This window comes from Alligator sinensis, unplaced genomic scaffold, assembly GCF_000455745.1.
Source record: "Alligator sinensis unplaced genomic scaffold, ASM45574v1 scaffold895_3, whole genome shotgun sequence".
Taxonomy (NCBI): Eukaryota; Metazoa; Chordata; order Crocodylia; family Alligatoridae; genus Alligator; species Alligator sinensis.
The window spans coordinates 1,214,962-1,227,293 of NW_005842210.1; the positions used below are offsets into that span (position 1 = coordinate 1,214,962).

General features: G+C 44.1%; 1 protein-coding gene across 1 annotated transcript in view; it reads left to right on the forward strand.

The window, feature by feature from the left end:
* SAMD12 (sterile alpha motif domain containing 12) overlaps positions 1 to 12,332 on the forward strand; it is a 279,773-nt gene that overhangs the window by 967 nt on the left and 266,474 nt on the right. The window contains exon 2 of the mRNA XM_006026817.2: positions 2,148 to 2,246. Within this exon, the coding sequence (XP_006026879.1) occupies positions 2,148 to 2,246 (99 nt within the window). The remainder of the gene's footprint in view (positions 1 to 2,147; positions 2,247 to 12,332) is intronic.

Genomic DNA, 12,332 nt, shown 5'->3' on the forward strand with positions numbered 1-12,332 from the left:
CCCGCCTCCGCCGGCCCCGAGACTGGCGGCTCTCACCTGGCCGGGGCCTGACTCGCTGCAGCGCTTGGAGAGGGGCTGGGCCGGGGGTAGCGGGAGGTAGCTATCCTAGGCAGCCTGCAGGTCCCTTAGAGGATAACTCAGCGAGGGGGAGAGAGCAGGGCTCTGGTGAACACCAGCTCCCTTCCACTGCAGGCCGGTGCCCGCGGGCGCGTTTGGAGGCTACTGGTGCTGCCACGAGGCCGCCGGGGCTCTGGAGGGTTTTCAGACCTGCTTCCTCGCGGGACGCAGGGGCCTGACGTGCCAGAGGTTTTCTGTGCTTAGCCGGACTGGAGCAGCCGCCTGGGGTTTTTCACTGCCAGCTCAGATGCCGTAATTGCGTCCTGTTGCCTCACCCGGCTGCTAAGTTTCCTAAGGGGAGCATGCGAATGGTGTTACGTGCCCCCCCGCCCAAGTGACATATAGCAAAGCCGAGCAGATTTGATGATACTAGCCTGCCTTGCTAAAGCGCGGATGCAAGGTTGTGCGGCTGCCTCCCTCCCACGCCAATGCCAACAGGTGGAAGAAACAACCCCGGTGTTACCGGGCCTGGGTTGTGCAAACGCCCAGCTCCCATAGAAATGCCAAAATGAAGTGGCAGCTGCTCTGAGCCGGACGGCTCATTTGGGTGTTTCAGCAGAAACTGAACTCTCCTGAGACTCTGACCGTGAGCACGTAGCAAGCACTTGCATTTTGTTTCTTCTGGCTCTTTCAAGGAAATGAAGGGGACAGGATTTGTGGTGTGGGTGTCTTGGCAAGTCCTTTTCATTTCTGTCCCTCTGAAATTCTTGCTTGTTTCAGAGGCGGCACGTCCTAGTACAGTCATCGCAGGACTGGGCACGAGGACTACCTGTATTCAAGTCCCCTCTTAGGTACTGTTGTGCTCTCTGACCTTGGGCAAATCGCTGAGACCCACATATTAATCTCATCTGTGTCTCGCTAGGAGCTCAGCTTAGGGCAACCCTGACTTTGATTTGCAGGGGTGCTGAGCGTCGGCCGCTCCATCTGAAGTCAGCTGGAGAAGTGGGCGCCATACATTTTCAAAAACTTCTGTCAAGTTGGGCACCCAAAATGAGATGCCCAGGATCACTGACCAACTCTGGAAAATGTGTACTTGGCGCTAACTGATAGTTACGGTCAGGAGTGATGGTTGCTCGGCACCTCTGAAATGCACAACCTTGAGGGCCATGAGGAAAATGTGGCAACCAGACTATTGGCTGCTTTTGAGCATTTGGTTGCTTGTGTTAGAAATGGTCATTTCACATCAAAAATCATTTAGAAAATTTGGCCTTGAACCTCTGAATGCACACAACTCCATTAAATAATATTTCTGGAAACTCTGAACAAGGCTAAATGAGAAACCAGTGGTCCTGCCATAATTCATTGTCCTTTCTGTGGCACAGAGTTAGCAATGCAAACCTGAGTGCTTGTGGTTGGTAGTAGATAAATAGATGGGACAGTCTGCCATAAATGGGCTCCAGTTTATACAGCAGCAAAACTCCCATTACAGTGCATAATGCCATCCTCCTTTATTCACGTGATTAAGCTCTCTATTATCTGTCTTTTGAATCTGTTCACATGTATAATAATATCTGTCATATATGCAGTGCCTTCCATCTGAGAATCTCTAAAAGCTTTATAAATATTAATGAGTTAAAGCCTCACTAAACCTCTGTGAGGTACCTAATTTCTTTACTTCCTGAAAGGATTTGGAGAGTCTCTCCTTTTATTCTTTCCCCCGACTGATGCACACACCTTCTTCCATCACTGCTGTGGCACCACTGCTATGACCAAACATGCTGCTTTTTGGTCAACAGCTTCTGGGGACCCATAAAGCATTTTGGGTTTGAGAAACCTCATGGAGCCTGTATTTTGAAATGAAAATATTTTGGAGCATTTAGTTTGTGGGAAACTTGGAAAGGTTGATTTTGTTTCTAATCTCTTGGTCAGTTCTAGTAGCTAGCCGTCTGCCTGGATTGTGTAGTATCCCCTAATGGAGAGGAAACCTTTTTCCTTTCTTTTCTTTTCTTTCCTCCTCCCCAACCCTCAAAAGCCAGGTGCCCACTTAAATCAGTTGTGTTAGAGGCTGGGGGGGGCTCTGATTCACTCAGCTGTTCAAGAATTGAGCTGGGAGCAAATTCTTCCTGCTGGATTTAAAAACTCAGGCCATTCTTCTCCATGTTGGCATGTGATTTTTGCAATCACAAAATGTGAGGTTTGGAACAGTTTAAGTTAGAAAATGCATGGCATATAGTGGTGGGTGGGGGAGGGGGGGAAAGTCTGCACAGTATAGAGCAAAGCATAGAAAGGGGTATTTTTTCCCCAGAAAGTAAGGGTTGGGCTTGTTGATTCTGTGCATTGCATGGTGTCTGTATTTCCTGATTAGCCAAAGAGTTGGTGGGGGTGGGGAAAATACATTTTTCAAGCCTTCATATGAGCCCATCTTGATGGGAGCATTGCCAAGGTAGGTCTATTTTTAGACCTAACAGTTTTGACAATGTTCCTTTAAGTGTTTGCTTCCTTCTAGTAAGAATGAAAGAACTAGGTCAGAGCCAGTAGAAAAGAAAGCCTTTTGATCTTTGTTACATGTTTTCAAAATACATTTCTCTTTTAGTTCTTCTGCAGCAAGGGCAGAAGTAGAGGGTGACTCTACATATTTATTGCTCATGAAAATGAGAGCTTGATAACATTGGTTGGAGAGTAGGCTTACTGCATGTGGGCAAGCCCACACAGCTCTGTCCATGCCCCTGCAGCTCTGACCTGCAATATCCTTGCTGGTCCTGTCCAAAAAAAGATGCTAATTATGTTGCAGAGTATTTTGTGACAAATGCTTCATAGATGTATGATCTGACTCCTGTCTGGTTGTAGTTTGATTTTTAATATAAAGAATACATTGGTTTCTGAACTCTCCCTGACAGCTGGCTGAGATCAGGAGCTCAATTGTCCCTTGTCCTGGGATGCCTTTAAATTGCCCTGGAGGTTTGGAAAGAGGTTTAAGTATGGGATCTGTATTCTGAGAGGTACTTTGAGTAAAAAGATGTTTTCTGGTTGATACGAACCTGGAAGAATGTTTCTGTGCTTGCCCCCAGTGGCTCTAGGGGAAAAGGTAAATTGGGCAGGTCTGTGAATGGAGCCAGACTCTAACTCTGTTGGTCTCAACTTGCAGCCTCCAGTGGGCACAGGCAGCCCAGCAAAGTAATATATGTAGTCATAAACCTTCTGTAGTAAGGAACATAACCTAGAGTGCTGCAGTGTGGCCATTCAGTAGTCCAAGCACAGTCAGACCTGTCCTCTTTTCCCTACTTTGGCTTCCCAAAAATTTTGAATTGAGTTGAGCTAACACCTGACCCAGAGGGTGCTTTAAACTTGGGTAAAGAGATAGGATGAAGGCTTTCCTCCTTTGGCACAGGGAACAGCCTAGAACAGTGTACTACTTGTCTGAGGGCAGCTTTACCCTGGGACTAGCTTCATGGGAAAACTCACCCAGGAATTGAGGACCATTATAGATCTCATCAGGTGGTTCAAATACAAGGCTAATTTTGGGGACCTTGTCATCTCTAAAAGAAATGTGTAACAACAAAAATAAAAAAGATAATTATTTACTGTCCATACTTTTCCCATGGGGAAGGAAACAAAACAGTATGTGGCAGATGGTAGTCATGTCTCTAGCTATGTAGTATAACACCCAGGTAGAATAGAATAGACTCTCCCTCTTCACTGCTTTCGCTACACTGGTTGTATTTCAGGAAAGAGGCCCCGGTGTTCTTTACTGAGACTTTCAGATCATGAGGATTTTCTTCTTCCTTTCCTCTGAGTCAGCAGTACTGAGACGCTGCTCCTCTCTCCAAGGGAGTTCTTGTGTAGTTCTGCAGAATTCCATTTTTTGCCCCTCTTGCTGAACACGTCTATGGCCCAGAAATCCCTAGACCAATAAGGAAAATCCCATTTGAAGACAATGTGTACAAGGCCTTGGAGAGTTACTAAGGAAGTATGTGATGGTCTTGTACATACAGCATTCAGTATATGATCTAGACTACCTGGGTTTCTATACTGGGCTATGATACTAGCCTGCTTTGTTACTTTGGGTAAGTCATTTCATTACATTGTCATTGAGTCGCTCATCTGTTTAAATTCTAAGCATTGTGGGACAGGGACAGATGTGTAGCTCCCCAGTTTAACTCATGGCGCTTCAGAGAAAGCGCCATGAGAGAGACTGATCCTCCCAACACATAGCTATTGCTAGTCCATTGGGACTAGCTGTTGGGCTGGGAGGGTGGGGGATTGAGCTCCAATTTAGAACTGACCCAGGATGAGAGGCTGCCTCTCTTCCCTTAGCTCCCCGCTTTCCCCTTCTAGCCCCTGGTACTGTCTCAGGATGGGAGGGGGAGAAGGCAGGGGAGAGAGGTCCGTTCTGGGTTTCCCCAGCCTCTGCTGGAGTGGAAGGGGTGGGTGAATTGGAGCCTCCTACCTCAGAGGGGCTCTAGTCCACCTACCAACCCTACAGCACTGCCTGTGCAACCCCCAGAATGAGCTCCTTCTGCTTCCTTCCCCATTCTGAAAACAGCTCCCTGCTCCCAGCGTGCACAACACAAGTTAATGAAGGCACTCTGCTTTGGAGTGCCCCCACCTGAACCCTTATAAGGGTTCAGATTGTCATGGGATCGGGCCCTTTTAAAGCACTCTGTAGCTGTGTAGTGATGTTTGGTCACAGCTGTAAAGTGCTTTCAGGGACTAGATCTGGCAAAAATTGTCATTTCTTTCTATGCCTTCAGAGTCCTTTCTCTCTGTTTGAGTAATAGCTGTGTGTTGCTATCAAGCTCCACTGGGATTAGACTGAGAAACCTTTGTTCGCATTGGTGGACACTTACTTATATGAGGAGTCATATTGACTTCAGCTGTATATATGTGTAAGTGGTTTCCCTGGAGATCAATGCTTGAGTGTAGGCTGTTTGTTCAAGGCACCTGGAGAACTCATAGGGAGTAACCATGAAAGGTGCTAAGGCACAAGATAGAGGAGAGGGATAAAACCTGATTACCTTTGTGCACATTCAGAATAACACCAGTGATTAGTGTCGGAGGAATTGTTTTGCATTTGTGTCGGGTAACTGAGAGCAAAATTTGTCCAAAGATAGCATGTCACAGGGTGGGGTCCCTAGGGCTGGCCGTGTTGCCCCTAGGGCCGTGTGACCTTGCTAGCTTTGCCCCACGGGCACCTTCTATTCTTTTCTGCCACGTCTTGATGGTTAAGATAATAGATGGTAAATAGGGAGGCTGCCCTCAAGGTGCTATGCACTCATTGTTCTGGTGGACCCCACTAAACCGTGTGGATTCTTAGACCCCTTACTGGGTCCCTCTCTAAGTAGTGCCTCGGTCACCACAAGCCTTACGGGCTAGATGTGTGACTCCAAAACCATCCCTTTATCATGCCCCATGCCTCGCAGATGGTATTCAAATGTTGCTCCTCCGAGGCCTTGATCTAGCTCAGTCTCCTGTCGCCATTGAGCCCTTGGCCCCTGTCTGCATGCCCTCACTGGCACTGGGCTCTGCTTGCCCCCTGTCGCTGCACCCTCTGGCACTGGGGCTCTGCATGGTAGTGTGTCCTAATGAGGCTGCCTCCTCCCCAGTAGCCTCAGTCCAGTCAACCGGATTAAAAGCAACAACATAAATGAGCCCCTGGGCTATAACATAACAACAAGCATATAACACTGGAGGTCACACTCCCTCAACAATGTGTGTCCTAGCCCAGATACTTCAGGAGCTCCTAAACTTCATTAGTCTCACCAGCAATAGTGCAGGCACTTGGGTATTTTCATGGAGCTTTTCTGCACAAACTCCATCCACTGCCCCTGGCAGCTGCCAGGGTCCTAACTGCCTTCAGTCCCAGCCCTGGGGCTTATATGGGCCCAGGGCCCTGCCTTCTTCGGGTGAGCTGACTGGGTGCAGGTGCAGGCTAATTCTCTCGTTAGCCTGCTGCCATAGTAACCTGCACCTGTGGAGTTTCTGCCTGGCTCCTAGGCAGATTGTGCCCTTAAAGGAACAGGCACCTTAGTGCCCTGCGACACAGCAGAGTATGAAACAAAAAGGAATGGAGATTTGGGCACTGACTTTTAGCAGAGAGATGTGAAGGTAAAAAGGTAGTTATTTGGGGTCTTCCCTCAAGACCTCTTTGTCCAAAAAAAAGGGCCTTGTGATAAATAGACTACATAGACAGCAATGATGTACCAAGGAAATGTGGGTGGTGGTGTAGCGGTAGGGAGAGTAGTGTGCTCTCCATGCAGCCTGAAGTAAAACTGACATTAAAATAGCAGGCTTTCTTAATGCTGATCTGAACATTAACTTGCCTTGTGTGCTCTGTATCCCTTTGGTGGAGTCAGAGATCAGCTGATGTGCCCTGGGATTGAATGTGGCAGAAGCAAGATGTTATTCCTGTGTGTGAGGACCAAATGTTCACAGGAGACATACAGTTGTCCCAGAATGGGGCTTGAGGGGACACAATGGATCCAGGACTCCCTTAATATTTATTCATATAATTTTGGCGTCCACTAGCTCAACATCCTCAGGCTAGCAGTTGTACCTATAATCCCATAGTTCTCCTGCTAATTTCCTGTCCTTTGTCTGTGTTTTATGTTGGATGGGAAGATAGAGACCACACAAATTACTCTGTTTACATAGTTAAATCCCTGCAAATAAGGAGGTTGGAGTGGCACAGGTGCTAAGGTGCATGGTTTGAGGTCACAAATTTGCAGCCACAGACAGAGGTCACAAATTTGCGGCTGCATCAGAAGCACTCACAGCGCAGCCTGTCAGATTGCAATGAAATCTGCAAATTCTGCTAACTACCTTGTCATAAGGATATGAGAAAGGAAAAGACTTCAGATAAGAAATGCAATTCTTCTTTTTTCATATTTTTGAAATGGCATTAATAAAGTATGCAATTTGTGTAAATGGCAGCTTTTCCCTGTATTTTAGTCTAGTGAAATAATGAGACACTCTTATCCAGCAGTGTGTTGCTGTTGAGCCAACTGGAGTATTGGAGTGTAGGATTCAGTGGTATGACGAAGCAGTAGGAGGTGAGGAATTATGTTGGGGGAAGGAATTTTTAGTCTCTAGTTAACATGCTGAAGGGAAGGGATGCGTTTGAAGAATAGGAGTAATGGCAGGAATGGCATCTTGTGATAAAATGGGAAGCAAAATGAGGAGCAAAAATCAAAAAAGTCAGTTGCCACATAAAATAACAGGCTAACAAGATTTTATAGCTAGCATTTCCTTTGTTGGGTGGTGATTGGTGCATAGCATATTTTAAATGGGAGAAAGCTTGGATTCACAGCCTAAGCTTCACTTGCTGCGTTCCAGACATTTACTGGACATATGCTTTTATAAGCCATAATGGGGCAAATGCAAAGGATTGGAAATTTTATGTTGGCTGTATTGAATTCCTTACTGTAACATTAAAGCTGTAATAAAACAGACTTTGTCCAATGTCTATCTGATCTCTGCTTTGTGTGCTATGTAGTCCCTTGTTACTCTGCAGAAAAGATTTCTAATGAGACAGTTGCTATTTATGGCACTGAATGGTGATCTTATTAGGGGCTGTCATGAAGCATCCTTAGGAATATGATTTGAGGTAGGAAATGAAGCTCATCTCCTTTCAAAATATTTTGTTCCAAAGAAAAAAAAATGCAGCTAAACCCTTCTTAGTCCTCATTTTGCTAGTCTGAACATTTGATAATTTCCACCAAAAACTGGAGGTATCCTCCCGCATTTAGGAGTAGACTTAGTAAAATGTTGTCAGTAGGCCTCTTATTAAAGAAAAGGTGAATTATTTTTACAAACAGCCAGGTAATGACTAGGGTGATCTGCAGTTTAAGTTATTATTGGAGTTTTTAAAATTAAATCAGTGGAGTATGTTAACATGCGATTCCCCACTCCTTTTTATAGTTTGCTCACCTTGTCCCGGTCTTCCAGTGAGGTAGGTTTAGAGAATACCCCTCCCTACTCGCCCCTTATACCTGAGAAGATCTTAATTTTAGTAATTTACAATGATGTTCTAGTCATTAGTATGAATTGGAGAGTTTCGGTCTAATGCCGACAAATGCTGTATGTACTCAAATAGAAAATGATCCTGATTATAAGATGAACCCCCAATAATTAGATTCTGTACATGGAATATTTATAAATTTGTTATAAAGTTCCAGGTATAGAATCTAATTATTGGAGGTTTGCCTTGAATTTGTCCCCTTTCCACTGTTACGGGAGGGAAAATAAATCTGGGGGATTAGATAGCCCCTTTGCTTCTCCTCAGCTTTTTCTCCTGGCAGCTCCTTTCCCCCCTCTTTACTGTCAGCCCAGCTCTCCCAGAGTACGTAGGAATGAGGAACACATTTGAAAACAGTAACCTTGCAATTAAACGTGGCTGTAGGGATTTGCATTAGGGTTGGGTATTTGACCAGTCAAATTAAGTTGAGTCAATTGACCGGTCAAATATTAGTAAAAACATTGTAAAAAATTGGCAATAGGTCCAAATAATATACAGAAAAAGCACAAATTTTCCATTAAGAAATGTCAAAAAACAATAAAAAAATCATATTTCTGTCAATAAAAATGCAAAAAAATGTAGCTTTTTTATAAAACTGCTATAATCTTTGACTGGTCAAAAAACATGCAGTCAATCGATGGGTCAATTGAGTATTTGACCAGTCAGTTGATCATTTTGCTAACCCTGATTTGCATATAGTACATACACAGTTTATCTAGAATTGGTGCATGTTGCTTTTTTTGGAAACTGCATCCAGTTTTACCACAGACACACCATACAAACTATGCATGCTATTAGTCCAAAGCCAAAGGCTTGTGATTTACTGCATAGTTCATTGGGCTGGGCCCCACCAAAATCAAGAGCCATGGTGACCCCACAGCTCAGCACCGCTCAGTATGTGTGTGTGTACTCCAGATACCCCACACAAAGGATCCATGTACTAATTAGTCCCCACTCATGACTGGAACCGGGTGTTCTTGTCACAAGTCCTGGGATCCTCCTAAAATTTACATGCAGATGAGGCACAGGGCAACTTGGTCCAGCTTCATCTCATAGAGGGTGGGGATGGGGTCACACTAATCATGTGCGTCAGACTGAGAGAGAGGGCTACAGGGATTGTGGATGAAGAGTTTTCAATGTCATGGCTCATCATGACTTGCAAAAGAATCAGTGGTGAAGGGGACTGCTCCTAATGGGCACTATTATATGTTTTATTCATATGGGCTACACTAATCCATTTGCTTCTCAGCTTTTAGGCTCAGGTCAAGTGTAGTCCCTGTTTAGCCTCCCAGTGGGAGGATCTTGGCTACATTTTTTTTTTTTTATGGAGATGGAGGATTTCTTCCTAACTTGTTTCTTTGGCCTTTGGCTAAGGGCAGGTGAGATGTGGGGTATCTGAACCCCAAAGCCTTTGGGCTTGGGGCTTGTACATAAGGTGCCTGCCATGGATTTGGGAGTATGTGAAACCCCAGGCTGAAGAGTCTGGGAAGTAAGATACTTGCTGGTGGTAACACAACAGGGACCTGACCGACTGACCTCTGCTCAGTTGATGGAATTTGGAACTGATTTGGCTAATTTGGCCTTGACTTGGCCCTGTTCAGCCTCCCAGTAGGAGGATCTCAGTTACACACTTTATTTTATGGAGATGGGAAATTCTTCCTAGCTTGTTCTTTGGCCTGTGGCTAAGGGCAAGCAAGACTTGGGGGCATCTTAAACCCAAGACCTCCAGGCTTGGGGTTTGCATGTAGGAAGCCTCCCATGGATTTGGAAGTATTTGAAGCCCGAGGCTGAAGAGTTTGTGAGGTAAGATACTTGCCAGTGATAATACCACATGGACCTGAACAACTGAGTTCTGCTTAATCAATGGAATTTGGAACAGATTTAGCTAATCTGGCCTGAGTGACAAAATTTAAAAGAAAAAAATATCTTGTGGTAGGGTCCCATTAGTACGTCTGCCCAATGTGGGCCATGTGTTACAGTCATGCTCAGTGTTGGCTTTCTTTAATCAATTTCATAGTTGGCTTTCATTGCTGAGCACATGCTGCTTTTGTTAGCAGTTTAATGATAGACAACACAATCAATGAGATTTCCTTGTATGTAATTATAAGACATGCCAATTTCCCCCATGCCAATTGGGAGGGAACCTCATATTGCATTTGAGTAAATACAGTACTAGCATGTGGCAGTGGGTTAAAAGTGACTTCATACATGCATAAAGTGAAGCATGTACATAAGTGTTTGTAGGATCAACATGTACGGTGCTAACTCAGAACCAATAAGTTTCATATGTGTGATTTTTCAGAAGTGAGAGGTGTGTTTTTAATTGTTTCTGTCCTGTAGGAAATTGAGTCTTTTTCTAGGCCTTTTGTTTGCCCATTTTGATCAGACTTGAGAAGAAGGTTTTGCATCTGAAAGTTTATCTAACTCTATCCCAGTGGTTCTCAACTATTTTATGCAAAGCACCCTTTAGAAAATGCCAGCATTTAGTTTTCACTTGTTTCTTGACTACATAAAAATAATAGAGCAATTCTGCTGCTGTAAAAATCTCAGGCCACAACAGTTCCGAATGTTTTTACTACTACAAATTCCTATTTGAAATTTCTAGGTTTATTATGTGAATCATGTTTATATACCTAATAGTGCTAACAGTGCATGGCATCCTGTGGTACCCTTGAAAGGATCCCAAGGCACTCCAGAGTGTCATGTTACCCTGGTTGAGAATCACTGTTCTATCCCAACTACATAGTTAGTCCAGTAAAAGAGATCACCTAAAGAAATCCCTGGCTGGCCCCTGCCTTTGCTCTGATTGGCATTTTCATTATTTAATTTCTTTATTCCTCTTTATGTATTGCTTTCCTCCTTCTTTTTTATTGTTAATCTATTATTACTAATATTTTCAGTAATGTCTGTGATGTTACATTTTCCACTACCAATCTATCTGTAGTTGTTTGACAAGATTAATTGTACTGATAGGCTCATTTTTATATCCACTAATAGAAACAGATGTCTAGACACAACTGTTATAAAACAGAGTAATTCAGGACTTCAGTCTTCAAAACATTTTCTAATTAGAAATTTATGTGTAATCTATACTGAAGAAAAGGGTTTGTGATTAACTCTTTGTGAACTCTATATAACTCTATATATAACTCTTTGTGAACTCTACTGACTTTGCTGCATGTTGGATAGGGAATGATACCGTGTTTGCATATATTTCAATAATACTTGCCAACAGTCAACTTGAACTGTGCTTTTAACTCTTTTTTTTTTTTCTTTCTGGATACCATTGGCAAAACATGCAGCTCATGGAGCATTGCTTATTGAGACTGAGGGGTGTGGTGATCACACTTCACAAATGTATTTGTTCAAGTAGCTAGAGAGCAAACAGCCCATTAAAAAACTGACCAGTTGTTTAGAATCTGGCTTCTTGACAGATTTGTACGTTGGTTGCTTGGAACGGTCTTCCTCCAGGTAAAAGTATTCCAGTTCAGATAACTCTAAATATCAACCTATGATGGTAGATGGCATAACTTCTTTCAACTAAGCTTTAAATAGTGTCATTTAGTTAGTATGTGACAAATATCCTAGGCAGTTCAGTTTTCAGAATGAACCATGTTCTCTGGGGAAGCACAGAATTACTCAAATAACTATTTCTGGAATCGAATATTGCCTGTGGCTTTTGCACTTGCTTCCTATCTTCGAGTTTGATTGGTCAGTCAGGATATCCATCTCAATCCATTTGGTGTGAGATCTCTGTTTTAAATCCCTAGGGTCAGAATGAGCAAGGAAAAAGAAGTTCTGACTGCAAATGTCTTAGTGAATCCTAGCAAACATGGTAAAACTGACTGTATGTTCTGTTAAGCAGAAATCCCTTAAGGGAATGCAGACTAGCTACTCTACATCAGCCATGGAGAAGAAAGATGAAACCACATACCTGAAAGCTTGCAAAACTCCCCCCTGAAAATTTTAGCAAAGAGCATTTCATGTAGAGTAGAGTGTACCAATAGAGTTTTTGGGCCAATAATGATGGCTGATTTTTAACGAGCCATATGGGCCAATACCAGTCTGATTGCCAATATGCAGCCCAGCAGCGTGGAGAGCGGCATCTGTCTGGTAAGTCTGTTGTGGGGGGAAGGGGTGGGGGGGAGGAAAGCAGTGTGGGGGGAGACCGAGGTCCCCGTGGTGAGGGAGGGAGCAGGACTGGCGCTGGGGCAGGCACTGCCCAGCTGGGATGGGGCGTGGGACAAAGCTGCAGCTCATC